Source organism: Anguilla anguilla, chromosome 7 (assembly GCF_013347855.1).
Source record: "Anguilla anguilla isolate fAngAng1 chromosome 7, fAngAng1.pri, whole genome shotgun sequence".
NCBI lineage: Eukaryota > Metazoa > Chordata > Actinopteri > Anguilliformes > Anguillidae > Anguilla > Anguilla anguilla.
Genome location: NC_049207.1, coordinates 56,061,746 through 56,079,980, shown reverse-complemented (window position 1 = coordinate 56,079,980; position 18,235 = coordinate 56,061,746). Strand labels below are relative to the sequence as shown.

At 44.3% G+C, this 18,235-nt stretch overlaps 1 protein-coding gene across 4 annotated transcripts; it reads left to right on the top strand.

Moving 5' to 3' along the window:
- The first annotated feature begins 688 nt into the window (after positions 1-688).
- Positions 689-18,202, top strand: uso1 (USO1 vesicle transport factor). 4 transcript variants are annotated; one of them, XM_035425776.1, is made up of 26 exons: positions 690-969; positions 2,386-2,472; positions 3,347-3,411; positions 4,009-4,085; positions 4,350-4,361; positions 4,896-4,996; positions 5,389-5,491; positions 5,955-6,010; positions 6,399-6,519; positions 6,720-6,898; positions 7,037-7,177; positions 7,573-7,661; positions 8,108-8,262; positions 8,587-8,792; positions 9,046-9,066; positions 10,789-10,899; positions 11,323-11,441; positions 12,070-12,251; positions 12,449-12,570; positions 12,742-12,880; positions 12,993-13,156; positions 13,730-13,786; positions 13,955-14,056; positions 14,454-14,531; positions 14,984-15,199; positions 15,512-18,202. In XM_035425776.1, the coding sequence occupies exons 1-26, from the start codon at positions 904-906 to the stop codon at positions 15,581-15,583; spliced, it is 2,841 nt and encodes a 946-aa protein (XP_035281667.1). In that variant the 5' UTR covers positions 690-903; the 3' UTR covers positions 15,584-18,202. The 4 variants fall into 4 exon arrangements, with proteins under 4 accessions (XP_035281668.1, XP_035281667.1, XP_035281670.1 ...); XM_035425777.1 differs by lacking the exon at positions 4,350-4,361 and having other exon boundaries at positions 689-969; XM_035425778.1 differs by lacking the exon at positions 9,046-9,066 and having other exon boundaries at positions 692-969.
- Positions 18,203-18,235: the final 33 nt, after the last annotated feature.

Below are 18,235 nucleotides of genomic sequence, written 5' to 3'. Positions count from 1 at the left end.
TATATTTCATCATACTGTTAGTTTCAAAAGGTTACTAAAGAAAAACTGTTCTAAAACAGTGAATTCTCTCCTATTTAAAAAAAGGAATCATGTGGCCCTTCAGGACCTGGGTTTGGGGTCCATGCTATAATGAGTGTGCTATGGATAAAATCGTAACTTTTTTTTTCTCAGGGAAAAAAAGTTTTATACAGCCACTTATACAATGAAAATGTTCCATTTTTTGCCATATGTGGAAATCTCAGCGGACAGCACATGTATAGCAGCTTACAGTTAGGGATCCCAAACCCTTTCTTCACAAAGCCCCCAGCATGATACCCAATAGAACCCCTTTCCAATACCCAATGCAGGTTTCAGTTGAGTAGTGCATTTGGCTTCGAGCCATATTCTTATTAGGACCCCCCCCCCCCCCAACCCACACAAATGAAAAAATAAATCCTTATATAAATCATTCTTACACATTTATGGAAAAAAAATATTTCATAAATATTACAGATATATATAATTACCGATATGGAACAGATATAAATAACATGTTATTCGTTTGGATCAGTTGATAGGTTAGCGCTTAGATAATGTGTGCTGTGCCCCGGATGTTAATGAAACATTGTATGTATTATGTGTCATATCACGTAATGTTCAATTTTGCATACTGTACCTTTAAAAAAACTCGAAAGTCCTAGTTTCTGTTTTCTGCACCATAGATATATTTATGTTAGACACGCGCTGTGCGCTTGCGCAGAAATCATAGCGTGTACGTTCATTTCCGGGGTCGAATCCGGGGGTTAGATGTTCTTTAAAGACTGAGATCAACAGTTCAGTGATTGAGACTAACATCAGAAAACAACTGACGCCAAAAGTGTCTGCACAACACGAAGGCTTCTTATATAGAGGAATCCCAAGAAGATGAATTTCTTGAGAGGAGTTATGGGTGGGCAGCCTGCGGGGCCACAGCAATCCGGGGCAGAAACGGTGAGTTGTGTGCACTTCTTGAGGACACCCATGATAACTTAGCGGAGAACTGCGATGCGGCGAACTTGTAACCCTAAATCGCTTGCTAACGTTGCCAGTTTAGCCCCAAAACATTCTGACGAGGGTGACAAGGAGTAGGGGAACTGTTTCCAGATCTCATAGGTGCTGCTGGCGCATTCTACACCACCGTGCTTCAGTGGCGTGTAGTGGGTTGGACGACCAAAAAAGTTCAGTATACTTGACAGCAGTACTCATATTTAAAATGCTTTTACTTTGTTGACACCGATGTATGTCATTATAATTCCCGACTACTTATCCAGTATTTAGATCAAAAGTGTGTGTTTCACATGATTGTACGTTAGGCCTGATAAAGCTGTATTTAGTTAATTACGAAGAATTCAGGACCTACTTCCTGATGCGGTATGTAGCATTTTTTTGGTCCTAGTCTGTTAGCTGAACAAACCGACCACGTTGGCGATTTTGTTGACTAATGAACTCATTAGTTATGACAACAAGGTTATTTTTGCACATAACCTACCCGCTTGAACGTACTGTTATATTAAGCCTTAACACGTCTAACTGACTTGCTACAACCGTGTAGGGAATCTGAGTGTCACGTGTATTTTCGCTAACGAGGTAATGGTTCCATTTAATAATCTTCCCATTCAGAGCAGGACCTGCACCCCGTCCATCAGTACTGGGTTTTTAGCTCTGGTGGACTAAAAGCTTGTCGCTTTCATCGCCAATTAGTCTCTAACATTTGTATCTGTTGGCCGTTCATCCTCTTTATCTGTAGTTGCACGCCTTCCACTGTGATATAGGCTATTTTAATTTTCCTATTGTAGGAAGATGGTTTTGCACAAAACATTTTCTGCCTTTAATGTTATCCGCGCCCTCAAGCATCACGTTGCCTAGTAGCAGTTCTCTGTTGCCATCTACTTTTAGGAAAAAAATGGATGAATTTCAAACCCTGCCACTCGCACAACGTATTCAAATGTGTACAAAATTCAAATTAAAAGCTATTAAATGTACACCAGCCAAAATCCTAATGTTGCCGATGTTTTAAAACTTCGAGGCAGTACTCACTTGTCACTAGCTCAAGTACCATTCCAGAGTATTGGCATGGTGATAATGTTCATGAACAGCTGTTTATTTTAAAGTCAGAACTGTGAATGAACTGAGTTTAACGAATTCTAACCTGTAGTATATCTGGAATGTCGCACCTGGTCTTTGAACATATTATCAAAAGTGTAATATGAGAATGAATAAATGACAACATGTAGGCTGATATGTTCTTACCAGCCGATGAGAAGTTGGTTTTCCTGCATGTTACTGGGCCGTTAAAAATAGCTGTGTTTGTTTACATTATTTTCATGGCCACTGGCAAATTAGGGAATATAATTTTTTATGGAACAGATTCAGAAACTGTGTGACCGAGTGGCCTCCTCCACCTTGCTGGAGGACCGGAGGGATGCCGTTCGAGCTCTGAAATCTCTCTCAAAGGTATGCGCACTCTTACCTCCGCATGTGGAGCATTTACTAATGATTATGTTAAGCGATCCACTTCTGGTGAAGTTGTGCACGTATTCTGCGTTTCTAATCGCACAATGGTGTTGAGCATGTCATCAATATAAGCGTGGGAAACGCTAGTAATTCATGCGGTTTCATTCTGTTTGATATGGCTGCATTTTGCCATACGTTTTGTTCCCTTCTTATTCTTTTACAGCGAAAATGTAAAAAAGGATAGCAAAATAGGCATGGTGTTCCCAGTGACAGGTAGTTTCCACAACAAGGAAGGTTTTACCATTCAATATTCAGTCTACACCTCATAGTTGACCAACACTTCCGACCTCCTGGAGAGACTGGTTATGTTAGTTTGGTTGGAATATTTTGTGACACGAGTTGAATTCCTTATTGTGTCAGACCTGTCAGTGGCCTGGTGATATGCTGCGTTTGTCAAATATGTAGATCAAACCCTGCAACCTTGCATTTTAAACCTGTCTTCAAATGCAAACACATTGACTTGTGTATTCCTGTGTACGTATTTATTCTGTGTTTATCTATTTAAGGCAGTTTTGATGATGATGATAATGATAATAATAAGAATAATAATAGCCAAGTTGGTACAGATAGTTTTTAGACTGTTAGAAAATTTGCCTCATTTTAGTTTTACATGTAATTCATGTATTATATTACAAAATATTGGACTGAAAATGTCTTTGTTCTGCATTAATGGAAATTGCTACTGTAATTATTTAATTGATAGTACTCAGTTGTAAGTACTCATCATTGGTGATTTTTGGTGTGTGGGAAAACACTCAAACATTTCTGCCCTCTCAGATACATTTTGGCAATAGTAATGTGTTTTTTTATTTAGAAATATCGGCTGGAAGTTGGCACACAGGCCATGGGTCATTTGATTCATGTCCTGCAAACAGACAGGTATGTGACTGGAATTCATGGTGCTTTCTTATTGTTTTGATAGCACTGTCTTTTTACATCTCTAGTACTTGGGGTGGGGAAAAAAAATCTAATAGATGTCTGTAGTTGTTGCAGTGCCAGCTTGCTGATTTAAAATGTAACTTGCACTAATTGGCTATTGTTTAGAACTGTAAATAGTTAAAGACTGAAATGTAATTAAGAAAAATTGAATAACTGTTGCATAATACCTTTGACTTTTAAACTCTTTAGATTGTTGCTAGTGTATGTGAAGTTATGTTTTTTAGTTTTTTTGTATTTATATGTCTGTAGATTTGATTCAGTATATTTTGAAAGGGATCGGGGCCTGAATCTCTCCTCTAAAAAGTCCATCAGGTTAAATTTCTCACAGAGTGAGTAAGGGGTGGGGGTATAATGTTATGCGAGCCACCAGATGTCATGCTGAATAAGTGCTTCCACAGAGCAAATAAATGTATTTCTCATAGTGAATATATTTTTTGAGGAGCTGCTTTTTCATTTCAAAAGCATTGTGGAATTTGTAAAATGCACAAAGTGGACTGTGCAAATATTTGACAGCCATTCTGTTGATTTCTCCCCCAGCTCTGACTCAGAAATAATTGGTTATGCGCTGGACACATTGTACAATGTCATTTCCAATGATGAAGAGGAGGAACAAGGTGTTTGTTATTCCTTGTAGCTGTTTTGCTTGCTTCGTCATTGCTGCTGCCCGGTCTTTTTCCAGCAAGAGTGGTTTGATTATACCAGGTGGATGGTGCAGCCTTTCTGTGTAATTACGCCATGTGTGATGTGTTTCTGCCACCTTTGAGACTCAGAATGAATCAAATGTACAAATAAAAAAAAAAATTTTTACATTTTTTTACAAAGATTCTTTCACTGATTTTTTTTGTTTTTTCTCCTCTCTCTCTCGTCTAATTCTGCAGATGAATCTGAAGGTAAAAAGTCATTTTTGAATGGCTTCTGCTTGTCTTTATTTTCAGTGCTGGGTTAAAGGGGCACGACTGCATGCTTTTGGAGTGCTGTCTGACCCAATCAGAGGTTGCAACAGCATGCACCTTTGGAACTCCGAAAAGCGTGATTATAAGAATGCTTGTGTTGCATCTTTGCACTCAACACAAAATGAATTCACTGTCGGTGGTAGTCACTGCCCATGTCTTTCATGTTTTCCCCCATAACTGTTTTTTTGGTATCAGTAACCACCAGTATTATAATATTTGTGGTTGAGGGGTGGGCATAGCCTGCTAAGTATGTTATTGGTCCAGGACAAAAATGGTGTTTCCCAAAACTTTCCATGACCTCTGTCAATTGTCAGTTCACTAATACAGTGTGTTCTGTTGAGAGAGGTTAAACCGCCAGGGTAAAATCAATAGACAGAAAGCACATGCAGCTGTAATTAATTCTAGAACTGATGCTGAAATCAGTGCAGTATTCTTTGTGTTCATTTCTCTCGCCCATCTCTCTGTGTCTAGAAGAGAACTCTCAGAAGGAGGCTGAGGATCTTGGGTCTCAGCTCACTGATGCATTAATCAATGAGCAGGAAAACATAACGCTGATCTTGAGACTCCTGGAGGTAGGTGTTCGTTCCACACGCCTTCCAGAGAGCCTTATTTCATGCATCCATATCACCCTGTACATTAAGACTTATTGTTTTCCCTTGTTTCCCTGCAAAAGGAAATTATGGGTTGGCAATGTAAACATTCATTGAAATTAGTGGCTTTGTCTTGAAATGTAATTGATTGGTAAAGTAAATAATAAGCCTACACTAGGTAGTTAAATTGTCATGTTATGAGACAAATGTGTCACTTGGCCTCTAGTTGCCCATACCGGATTCCAACTGCTAATTTTGATCTTTTTGGAGATGGGAGCACCTCATTTGAAGAAGTGGAGCGCGTAATTAGAATTTTGGTGTGACATTTTGTGGTTCTCCCGTTTGCTTTGATCTTTTTGTCTTTTTATTTTTAGGAATTTGACTTCCATGTGCGGTGGCCGGGGGTCAAGCTCATCACCGCCCTGCTGAAGAAGCGGTGTGGCCCTGTGCAGGGCATCATCCTCGTCAGCCCCATGGGTAGGGCCTCTCTCTCTAGGGCCTCTGTCCTAATCCGCTCTCCTCTGTCTGAAGGGCATGGTCTGCAGCTGCCAGTATTAGCTTTGTTTGAAGACACAAAAGATAAATATAATCCCTGTGGGGTTCATTTTCTCAGTAAAACCATCCTGCCATGTAGTCCCTTCATAGGAATTGCCAAGATCTTGCACATTACAACTATTTTTGTTCTGTGTAGTAAAATTTCAAAAGCGTGTGACTGCTTTGTTCAAATGCCTAGAATATTTGTATTGGCAAGCGAAAATCATTTGTAAAATCAGTTATGATTCATATGAGTAGGCGCTGATGTTTAATAAGAACACAAATGAAAGTAGTATAGCATTTGTGCCTATTATGTTTTTTTTATTTATTGATTACCAATGTAATTTTTTATGTCAGTGAAAATGCTGATCAAGGTTAAAATGTATTTTATTTTTTTTTTTCCCAGGTGTTTCAAGACTTATGGATTTATTGGCAGATTCGAGAGAAATTATTAGAAATGATGTAAGTAGACACATTAATGCCGCTTTCAGTTCAGGAACTGTTGCTTTTGATCGCACCAAAGGGAGGGGCTCGGAGGGCAGCCCTCGCTCAAGCAGATCAATGCTGTCATTGGCTGACAGCTACTACACAGCCCAATGGTGAAAACTGTTAAGCAGGAGTAGCTGCAGCTTCGACGAATGGCTATAAGATCGAAACTTACAGAGAGCTGAGCAAATGAATGAATCCTTACATGGTGGTGCGTTTGTCCCTTTCGTTCACCAAAAAGATTAGTTCATAAAATTGTTTACAAGTGACACACCACTAGATACCGTGCGCTTGTAGGAAGGTTATTGTATGCTGTGTGCAGTGAGAGCCTGTTTTAAAGCACCCGGTGTAACCGCTCTCCCAGGCTCTGTTACTGCTGCAGCAGCTCACCAAAGGCAACGCGGCCATCCAGAAGATCGTGGCCTTTGAGAACGCCTTCGAGCGCCTCCTGGATATCATCTCAGAGGAGGGCAGCAGCGATGGAGGTTAGTGTGGCACAGGAAGAGTGAGGACTGCATCATCATCGACACCGTCATTCTAAAACAACGCCAAGGCTAAAGCGGTAAAACAGTGTGTTAGCCATGCTGTGGTACAACCAAGCTAAGTTCTGAAATGCGCGTAAGACTGAAGTGGGTTATGCAGCGGTAGGGTCGGGGAATAATGTCGCCTTTAAAACCGCTTGCAGGTATTGTGGTGGAGGACTGCCTGCTGCTTTTGCTCAGTCTCCTCAAGAACAACAGCTCCAACCAGAACTTCTACAAGGAGGGCTCTTACGTTCAGCGCATGAAGCCCTGGTTTGAAGTCAGGGACGACAACTCTGGTTGGTCGGCCCAGAAGGTGACAAACCTCCACCGCATGTTGCAGGTGAATGGCCAGTCTATCTGTTCTGAGACAGGCTCTCTTCCCTGTGCTAATGCTTGCGAGTTCCTCCACCCTGACCCCGCACACAGGGCTGTGTGCTGAGTCATGGTTTATAAGGACGTTTCCCCTGCCTCTCTGCAGCTGGTCCGAGTGATGGTGTCCCCTGTGAACTCCCCTGGAGCCATCAGCAGCTGCCAGAAGGCCATGCACCACTGCGGCCTGCTGCAGCAGCTCTGCGCCATCCTAATGGCCACCGGCGTGCCTGCCGATATTCTCACTGAGGTGAGACTCGCTGCTTTTAACACACTTCCTGGTTTTAGAAAGGAGTTCCTGCAGACATTCTCACAGAGGTGAGACCCGCTGCTTTTAACACACTTCCTGGTTTTAGAAAGAAGTGGTACAGAAAACGATTAACTGGAGCTAACTTCCATTTGGAGCCGCTCGATTAGAAAACAACGTGCAAATAAAATATTCTCAACTTGTTTCCAGTCTGGTGGGTCATTATCTTATAACTGCATCTTTTTATATCTTTGAGTTGTATTATCATTTAATAGTTTTTCTCAAAGGTTTAGCATCTCAGTGATTCTTAGTGGAGTGTTCTCATGAGTTTTCATCTCTTCATATTGCCAGTTAGTTTTGAAGGTGAGAACATTTTCATCTTTTTTTTTTTTTCCCAGACCATCAATACGGTATCGGAAGTCATCCGCGGTTCCCAGGACAACCAGGATTACTTTGCTTCAGTGAATGCGCCCTCCAACCCACCAAGGTCAAACGCTCATTATCACTTCTAACCGCTTTCTCGCCTCCTCTTCGAATAGGGAATTTAATCCCAGCGATTGGTTGATCACCTGAATCTGAGCGGCATATTGGATTTAATTCCATTTTTTAATTTACTTTTTATTTCTAAATAAAATGTATTTATTTATTGTAAATTGTATTTATAAAGCACACTTAAATCAACTGTTGAACCAAAGTGCTATACAAAATGTAGGCCTATGCATGCTAAATAAATATACAGTATTCAAACACAAACACACAGGACAAAAAAGTAAAATCTTAACATAAAAATACATCTTTATTGGCAGAATATGATTTGTGAGGATGTAATTTTAAAGGTTCTTCTTATGGAAGTCTCAGGCCGTGATTAAAAATGCGGTGTGTGGTGGTGTGGTATGAAAAGGGTGACCCTCTGACCTTTGCTGCGGTTCACAGGCCGGCCATCGTGGTGCTGCTGATGTCCATGGTGAACGAGAGACAGCCGTTCGTCCTGCGCTGTGCCGTGCTCTACTGCTTCCAGAGCTTCCTGTACAGGAACCACAAGGGCCAGGAAGAGGTTGTCTCCACGCTCCTGCCTTCCACCATCGAGGGTGAGAGCGCTCTCCCAGTGGACCTGGTCTAGTCTACCAGAGCCTGAGTATAAGGTTCTGCTCACGCTGGCCTCAGCAGGGTTGCAAAGATGGAACTCGGAAAGTGTGTGTGCTGCGGTGGGTAAAGGTGTGCACTGCGAGGGATGTTCTGGATGATAGCGTGGTGTGTTGTGTTCAGTCCCTCGTGGTGTTTGGCGTTCGGTGTTCAGCGCCTTGTGGTGTTTGCGTTCAGTCCCTCATGTCCCTCGGGCTTGTGGGTAATTGTGTGCTCTCTCTCTCTCTCTCTCTCCCTCTCCCTCTCCCTCTCTCCCTCCCTCTGCGCAGCGAGCTCCATCACGGCGGGGCAGCTGCTGTGTGGGGGGCTGTTCTCCTCGGACTCTCTCTCTAACTGGTGCGCGGCGGTGGCGCTGTCCCACGCCCTGCTGGACAACCCCGCGCAGAAAGAGCAGCTGCTGCGCGTGCAGCTGGCCACCAGCGCCGGGACCCCACCCATCTCCCTGCTGCAGCAGTGCACCAACATCCTCTCCCAGGTACAGCGCCCCCTGCTGCCTCGGAGGACATTACCATTTAAAAATTAGACGTCTGTTTGTTTAGTTGTAAACTGTGTTGTGTACTAGCTGTAAACCTGGATTGGATTTCCGATGAGTAATTCTCCGTCCATTTAGTGGTGTGTGTATGTTCTCATTTGAGCAGTTTTTCTTGCGTAATGTTGATGAGGGGGCGGGGGGGGGGGGAAGTGGTGTTTGTCTGTAAATCTCAGTTGTGTGGCGTTGTGATTTGCAGGGCGATAAGATCGAGCGCAGGGTAAGTTGCCGTGGGGACGGCGCCTGGAGTGTCTGCTTGCCGAAAGCAGGTTGCTCCATGTTTCGGTTCGGGCTTCTCCCTGCCTCTGGTTTTGGTAGATGTGCCACCCCTTGTTCTGCCCCCCCCCCCCCCCCCCCCCCCCCCCCCCCCCCCCCCCAAACCCCCATGGGTTCTAACCTGGATCCAGTGTGTTGTGTGGGTTTGCGTTTGAAGGATGTGGAGGCTCTGTTGTTTTTGCGATTTTTGTCATCCCCTGAAAAGTCCCGTGCTGTCTATGTACAGGCAAGCTGTACGCAGTAAGAATCACACACTGATGTGGGTCGATTTGAGAGCCGTCTGTCACCAGGATGAAATTGCATAAAATGAGACGTCTTCATTTTAGCACTAATGCGAGACGGCCGCAGAGATGTCTCTCAGATGATCTTCAGTTATGCTTGCATGAGTGCATCAAACACTGAGGAAGTGCTCTGCATGCAAATGTAAACACAACTGTATTCTTGGAAACAAATTCACCAGGCGATACTTGAATTCTTAAATATTCAGAATGAATGTTGGCAAGTTTTGCTGTGATTCAGGAGAAACGGTGAGTTAAAAGCTAACCAGCTGTTTTTAAATAAATTCCATCCAAGGGAATAATTGTTTAGAAGTTAATAAATCTGTCTGGCTCATCTTGCCATTATGCGAGCAGCACATGATCAGAACTTTATAAAAAGGAATAAATAAAACATCGCAAAAACAATGGGGCTCAAATATGTAACACTGCTGGCCTGGTTATAAAGCTGATTTGGTTTTGAGGGAATGCTAATGGTGCTATTACACCTCCTATCCTCTGGGAGATGATATTATAAATAAGTGGTGGAATACACCAATTATTTTCACTTTCAGTAAGATTTTTTTATGTAGTATCATTTGATTACTTGTTTCCCCACATTCAAATATTATAACTAATGTAATGAGGGATGGTGTGGAAATTGAAATGAAAAAGATTGATTATTTAATGGTTTCATATAAGTCAACATGCTTTGGCCTTTTGTTTTTGAATGCTGTTTTTATAAAAATACTTCTACGTTTTCATTAACGCTGCATAATAACTAACGGTGTGCAAAAATGTGCCTTGCAGTCATTTTCATGGTCCAGCTAAACACGTGAGATGTTGTTAATGCTACTTCCTGGTTCCTGGTCTTGTCCCAGCTTAATGCTACTTCCTGGTTCCTGGTCTTGTCCCAGCTTAATGCTACTTCCTTGTTCCTGGTCTTGTCCCAGCTTAGTCAGTAAGAAATTTATTTCAGAAAAGTTATTTAAGAGAACAAATTCAGATCCAAGGCTTATTTATAAATATATATGCAAATTCATTCAATGTTTTTGCACGTGTGCACTTGTTTATGTAACTGATAATACACACGTGTGTGTGTGTGTGTGTTTGTATGTGTAGCTGATAATGGACAAGTGTGCGCTTGTGTGTGTCTGTTTGTGTATGTGTAGCTGATAACACACGTGTGTTTGTATGTGTGTGTGCGTGTGTAGCTGATGACACACACGTGTGTGTTTGTATGTGTAGCTGATAATGGACAAGTGTGCGCTTGTGTGTGTCTGTTTGTGTATGTGTAGCTGATAACACACGTGTGTTTGTATGTGTGTGTGTGTGTGTGTAGCTGATAACACACACGTGTGTGTTTGTATGTGTAGCTGATAACACACCCGTGTGTGTCGCTCTGTCCGCAGGGCAGTAAAGTCCAGACGCGAGTCGGGCTGCTCATCCTGCTCTGCTCCTGGATCAGCAGCTGCCCCATCGCCGTCACCCACTTCCTGCACAACCACCAAAACGTCTCCTACGTATCCTTCCCTTAAAGTAGTCCCAGCCTACACACTCCCCAAAACGTCTCCTACGTATCCTTCCCTTAAAGTAGTCCCAGCCTACACACTCCCCAAAACGTCTCCTACGTATCCTTCCCTTAAAGTAGTCCCAGCCTACACACTCCCCAAAATGTCTCCTATGTATCCTTCCCCTTATAGCAGTCCCAGCCTGTGTAATCCTATGGATGGTTTAGGGCTGCGGAATTGGATGAGAGAGAGAGCTGGACGGGGGCCTGGACTGGGCCCAAACCTGCAGTGCTTTCACAGAGTGCGTCCTTAGCGCTGTCCGATGATGTACTGAACTGGTGCGGTATGGGGGGGGGGGGGGGGCGTGGAGGCTGATGAGTGTTTGATGGTGTCACTATGAGCTCTATGAGCCCTTAACCCAGCGACCCCCCCCAGCTGACGGGACAGATCTCGGAGAACCAGGGGGAGGACGAGCGGCTGGTACAGGGCCTGTGTGCCCTGCTGCTGGGGATCTGCATCTGCTACAACGACAACTCCCTGGAGAACCACACCAAGTATGGGCCCCTACCGCTCAACCTTGCCCAACCTTAACCCAACCCAACTGAGCCTGACCCAACTCTGATCCAACCCTACTGAACCTGACCCAGCCCTACTGAGCATGTCCCAACTCTTATCGCTCAGCCTGACCCAACCCTAACCCAACACTCCTGACCCTACCCTACCGCTGAGCCTGACCCAACCCCAACCCTAACCCACAGTGCTTGGTTTGTGTTAGACTCTATCCCACAGTGCTTGCTGTGTGTTAGACTATTATATACTGTACTTGCTGTGTGTTAGAACGTCTCTTTACCGGTGAATGGGGAGTGGATGAACAGCCTGGTTTCGCAGCTGTGGGACGTGTTGGCAGCCAGCCTGCTGAGCTGTTCATTTCTCATCACTTTCAGGCAGTGTAATGGACAGTTTCCACCACACAGACAATATGAAATCCTAACAGGCTAATTTAGCTGTGATGACTGCAGAAAATGGAATGATGAAGTCCTGCCTCAAATGTTAAAGAAGACGAGACTGGAATGTTCACTTTTTTCGTTTTTTAAAAATAGAACAAAGTAAAATATTTTTCAGGTGACTTCACAACACATTTTCATTTTTCCCCCTGCTTCTCTTCCTCCATTCCCCGTTCAGGGAGAAGCTGAAGCAGCTGATAGAGAAGAGGATCGGGAAGGAGAACTTCGTGGAGAAGCTGAGCTTCATCAGCAAGCAGGAGCAGTACTCCCGTGCGGCCCACCAGCCCCAGCCCACAGGCCCCACCCCCGAGCACATGCTGTTCGACCACCAGTTCACCAAGCTGGTCAAGGAGCTGGAGGGTTAGTCGTAACGCGGCCCGAACTCGTCCCAGCCTGCCTGTGTTCGCTCACCGGCAGTGTACTCCAAACTTAGTTTTTAAGTGTTATATTTTCTCATGACATCTGAAGGTCAGCTGTCTGAACTTTCCTGAAGTGGCCTTGCTTTCCCTGTGCGGATGTGTAGAGCTTTCTGGTCCTCATGCTTTATGGTCCTTCAGGTGTGGTAACGAAGTCGGTGTACAAGTCCAGCGAGGAGGAGAGGAAGGAGGAGGAGGTGAAGAAGACTCTGGAGCAGCACGACAGCATAATGACTCAGTACAAGGAGCTCATTAGGGAGCAGGTAAGGGAAGCGGTCCGCATTAGGGGAGTGTCCTGTCCATCGGGGTAATTGCTGATTAGTTTGTACTTAGTGCAATACCTCTCAAGTGTGTGTTTGTGTCTGTGCGTCTGTGTGTGTGTGTGTGTGTGTGTGTGTGTGTGTGTGGTATGCGTGTGTGTTGTCCCAGTACAGGATGCCCAGATAAATGAGCTGAAGGAGCAGGTGGTGTCGCTGAGCTCTCAGTCTGAGCAGATGAAGAGGACGGTGGCTCAGCAGGTGCTGCAGATACAGCAGCACAGAGACCAGCACAGCATCCTGAAACTGAAGCTAGGTACCCAGTTCCGCCCTTACAGCCAGTCCTTCACACTCAACTTTTATGCCTAGTTAACGTCCCTCTCTCTCCCCTTCACCCCCCTCTCTCTCTCTCTCTCCCCCCCCCTCAGAGAAGGGCTCCCAGCAGGCAGGAGGTCAGGGTGAGGAGGCCCAGATGAACGGCCTGCAGAGGGAGGAGCTTAGCCGTCTGAGGGAGGAGCTACAGGAGCTGCGCGGTCGCAGTGCGCGGCTGGAGGCGGAGCTAGCCGACAGGAACGCCATCATCACCAGCCTGGTGAGCCTGAGCGCTCTGCCCCCTGTGTGTGCCTGCTGCGTCTCCTTAGTTGAGTTCTTAATCATGTATAGAACTAGGCCTAAACTTTAACCAAAAAAAAAGAGCTGGTTTGTAAGATTGCTCCACTAAATTTAAAACATTTCGAGACGTCTTCCTGAAGTAATGAAATGAGGTGCGTGTGACACTCAGTAAGCCTCCGGGAGTACTCAAGTCCTGGACATTTGTTAAGTGCCTTATGATGCTGTTTTCCCCCAGTATTAGTTCTAACTTAACTCTAATTCCAGACACATTACCTGATTATTACGCAGATTTAATGAAATGTGTCTAAAAAGGGGATGTTCCGGGGTATTTTCAGACGCTGGCAGTTGAGTGTGACGGGGACGAAAAGGAGAAGCGCGTGCGTTTATAAAAATAGCGCTGCAAGCTCTGCACAGACGGGCCACGGAAATGCTGCACTTTGATTTTTAAATTTAACAGTTATTTAACTGCCATTTCACTTCCAGGCGTTTGTGTTGAAAGCGTATTGCATTTGTTGATACGGCAACGTCATGGTATTATTGTTTTTTGTTTAAGAACTCTGAAAGGGCTCAGACCGTAAACGGCTTGGAGAATAATGCTGAAACTCTGAAGGTAAGACCCTCTCTCACACTGCCTGAATGCGACTGGATCTCTGCTTCACATGTGAAATTTGTGTGCTGCATGACTGGATGACCGTCATCCTGCTCCTTAGTGCAGCATTCTGATTGGTCCTTGTGCATGTTAACTGTGAGTCATTCTCATTGCCCTTATTTGGAGCAGGAGCTGGAGGCACTGAGGAGTCGAGTTGCATCACAGTCAACACAGATCAGCCAATTGCAGGCCGAGAAGCAGGACTTGCTGAAGACAGCTGCCCAATCAGCTGTAAGCTGTATTCCTCCAGTTGCACTTTGAGCACTTTACATATTATAATTGTATTGCATTACTTTACATAACTGACATTATTTACTTAACAGGTGTCCATATTCTGGACAGCTTAAGTGTCTTAAGTGTGACTTAACTTAATATATCGAAAGTATGTACTGTGTCAGGAGAGATGAACTGACTGGATAATTATCCAAGCCTTATAGTGTAGCCGTCAAATCAATTGACTCTGGACCCAGTGGTCAAGGTTTCAAGTTTTCATTGTGCTTTTATTTATTTGTGTTGTAGCCGAGGTACGTAATTACAGTGCTGTCGCTGTAGGAACATGACCAATGTATAACAGGAAGTGATGTCATAATGAGGGCCTGTAAAGACTGCGTTTGGTTCCCTTCCTCAGAAAGAAACTGTGGACCCTGCGGGTTCAGACCTGCAGAGTCTGCTCACTGCCCAGACCCAGGAGTCCGAGAGGCTGAAGGTCTGTTCACTTCCTGGCTTGTTCACTCATAATTGTGGAGAAAAGAGCACACACACACACACACACACACACGTGTGTGAGATTCCACTATGACACAGTCCATCGTTCAGGTCCCGGCTCACAGACTGCCTGTGAGGAGCGGCTGGGTCACTCGAGGCCAATCAGGGCAGAGAATCTGGTTTCAACACCACAGGTCCCACAAGGGGGTGTGGCTTAAGCTGGCACTCATGCATATTCATGTTCAGATAAGGATGCTTCTGCGTCAGTCAGGCGGTGCAGCGCTTACTGCAACACTAGTCACAGTCAGGCGGTGCAGCGCTTACTGCAACACTAGCCTGCGTTGCGGCTTCACAGAGCGGCTTTCAGATTTATCGGTCGTACGGCGAGCGGATGCCCACGCCGCTGGGCTGACCACGCCCCTCCAGCGGTTAAACTCTGGCTCCGCCCCGCAGGAGGAAGTGAGGCGGCTGGCTGAGTCGGGCGCCGGTGCGGAGCGGCAGCTAGCGTCCGCTAACAGCAGCGTGGCGGTTCTGGAGGCGGAGCGAGCCAGGCTCCAGGAGGAGCTGACCGAGTCCAGGAAGGAGCAGGACGACCTGCTCATGCTGCTGGCCGACCAGGACCAGAAGATCACCACCCTGAGAAACAGGCTGAAAGCACTGGGGGAGCCGGTATGGGCCGGGGCACTGCAGTACCAGCAGTCCCCCAGCAGGGGGAAGCACTGCATCTGCCATTTACTTCTTATGTCCAGTCGGCAAATTTCATTTAGAAATTTTTATTAAAGCAATTTTTCCCTGTTACATTGTAATTATATTAAAGATATTTATGTACATTTATTTCCCTGTGAGGACCATGAATTCAATGACTGTTATTTATTCGCTGTGATCATTTGTCATTATCAGATGATGCATGTTGTTAATCTGTTTCTCTGTCCTTATGACAAGCGCAGAGTGTTTGTGTGTTTCTCTATCGCCTCTTCACAGATTGAAGATGAAGATGATTTGGATTCTCAGGACCAAGGTGACGACGATGATGATGAACCAGATGATGACTAGGAAGTGCCAAATTCTGTTCTCAGCAGAAGATACATGGACCACACTCAAAAAACTGGAAAGGACAGGTCTTCACTTATTTCCTAAAATGTCACACTAGCTACCTTTTACCTTAGACACTTTTAATTTTTAGATTTTTTTATTTTTAATTAAGTACATGCCGTTTTCCTCACAACGTAATCTGGAAGTTTTATCCTCAGTACGTTGATGGTGACTGTTTCAGAATGAAGTCGGGGAGCTGAAGTCGATTCCAGCTGCACTGCTCATGTACTGTCCTGACAGCCAGTATCAGTTTGGTTTTGAATGAGTTTAACAGTGTGATATGTGGCGAAGGTTTTGCATGACAGTTTAACAGTGTCATGTGAGGGGAAGGCGAGTCTTGGGGGGAGGCGGGGGGGGTTTCTTAAGAGAAGTGCTCTTTGAGGATATGAGATTCTGACTGTCCTGCCTTGGCAGTTCTGCTAGTCTCTCCCGGAGGTGTAGCTCGACGCCTTCAGTAGTGGTAAAGTGTGCCGACTGTGCCTTCTCCCTAAATGCCTGTCCGTGTTCAGGGTGGTTTTGCCAGCTTTCATACTCTCAAGTGCCCTAATCTCAAATTTGGCAAATGTAAGAAGTGTATTTTTACAGCCGTGAATGTGCAGGCCATCGCAATGCCTTCAGTACTTGGGTTAATTTTACGCCTTATGGGTCAATAGAAAGTGTCTGTCTATGAAAGAATGTGTGAAATTCAAATGGATGTTTTGTAATGCGTATCTAATGCTTAAATGCAGGAATGTGTTTTTTGAGCAGCATCCTTTATTTCAGGACCATGATCCTCTTCCTTGAGTGAATGATGCAAACCAGCTTTATGACATTCAAGAGCTTTTCATTTGTGAATGAAAAATAGAAAAAAAGTGTGTTTCCATGTATAGTATTCTCATCACTGAAAAGCTCAGAAGTATTGAAAACCTGCGTATTAGCATATCAGAGTGCTGTTCATTCATCATTATTTTTTAATTATTTGAAAATTGAGTGAAAAGCCAGATATCTAAATTAAATTCAGCAGTAAACGGTTAATGGCTGTCTCTGTGGCAGTGCCAGCTTTTCAGAGATTTCTAAAAAGGGAATGCTGGTATTCCCAAAGGGGGAACATTGGAATTCCCAAAGGGGGAACACTGGAATTCCCAAAGGGGGAACACTGGAATTCCCAGGGGGAACACTGAGGTCCTCTCTAATCCAGGTCCCTGCAGTGGACAGCTGTTATAGATGTGTCTCATTTAGCCTTTTCACTGTTTCTATAAATTCAGATGACAGTTCAGACATTGGCAGCCTCAAGGTTTTCTGCAGTGTATGAATCTTAGCCAGTGTAGGAACAGGTATTTACCCTTTCGAATGAATCAGTTTTGGTTTGCGAGTTCTCATTTAAGGAGAGGGTTAGAAAATGTTGGTTTAAAAAATGTTAAAACACCAGTGGATTTGATTATTTGTGGTCCAAGTTAGATGGTTTTATGAAATAATTTGTTAGATTTAAAATGACCAAATGCTGAGACCATAATACGTACGGCTTTGGGGCAGAAGTTGATGTGGGTTGGATTCTGGGAGATTGCGTTGTGAACTGGAACATGAGCCTGTTTCTGAACTGTGATGGCATTAAGCGCCAACGCCGCTAAGTGGTCTCCACTTGTCAGGTGTTACTGCTGTATAAGGTGACTGATTTGTCTACTGTGAAGCCCATGTGAATATTAATGACACATTAATATTGTATTTAGCCAGTGTCACATTAGCCAGTGATGTCCTCTCCCCTCCAGGTATTGAAGTTTATTTACAATATTGTACTTTTGAACTTTTGTGTTCTGTTGCAGTACATTTGTATCGATCAGTCATTTGAGCCCACACTGGTGTGCTGAAAATTCGTGACTGAAGTCTGAAATGAAACCGGTTTTGTCAGCCCAGCTGGTAAATGTGGCAGTGTTTTTCCCTTACCTGCACGTGTGAATGGTTTGCAACATGAACGTGTTGCCGTGTTGCTCAAAATGAATGCTCTGCACCGTCACGCTTCGTATGAACGGTCACACTCCTCAAGGGCCTCGTGTGCCATTTTGCCCAGAAGTCTACCTTTTTCACTGAGGAATGTGCGCTGCCTTTGAGCCAAAATGGCGCACAGACCTGTGTTTACCCATACATTGGCTGCTGCTGTGTGTGTCTTTCAGCAGGGGGAGCTGAAAGGTGGTCTATAAGGCCAGGTTTAATTACTGCCTTCAAATGTGCCAATGTTTTCCGAATCATAACTTTAAAAAAAAATGCTCCTGTTGCATTCTTTTGGCCTGGGGGAAAAATCAATTAATTAACTTGTGGGGATGAAGTAATTTGAAGTGTTTTTTTTTTTTTTTTGTTTGTTTTTTCAGCACCGTTTCAACATGACTGATCTCACAAATATGAGTAAATGCCAGGGACAGTCTTTGCATGTTCTGACTGGTTGCCGATATTTGTATTCATTTAAAGGTGCTGAAAACTACAGGAGTAACAAACTAAGATAAAACTCACTCCGATACTTACAGAACAGACAGAGTGTTGGTTGGGGAGAGTGCTGTGAGAATACTGTAATATTTTGGATTAAAAACTAAAAGTTTATCCACATCCATGGATATTGTCTGTCTTGTTTTCCTTTATTGGTGT

Coding starts and splice junctions, on each gene's coding strand:
- uso1 (XM_035425776.1), top strand. CDS start 904: ATGAATTTCTTGAGAGGAGTTATGGGTGGGCAGCCTGCGGGGCCACAG. Junction 6,520..6,719: donor GGAGGGCAGCAGCGATGGAG/GTTAGTGTGGCA, acceptor AACCGCTTGCAG/GTATTGTGGTGGAGGACTGC. Junction 13,787..13,954: donor ATAATGCTGAAACTCTGAAG/GTAAGACCCTCT, acceptor TATTTGGAGCAG/GAGCTGGAGGCACTGAGGAG.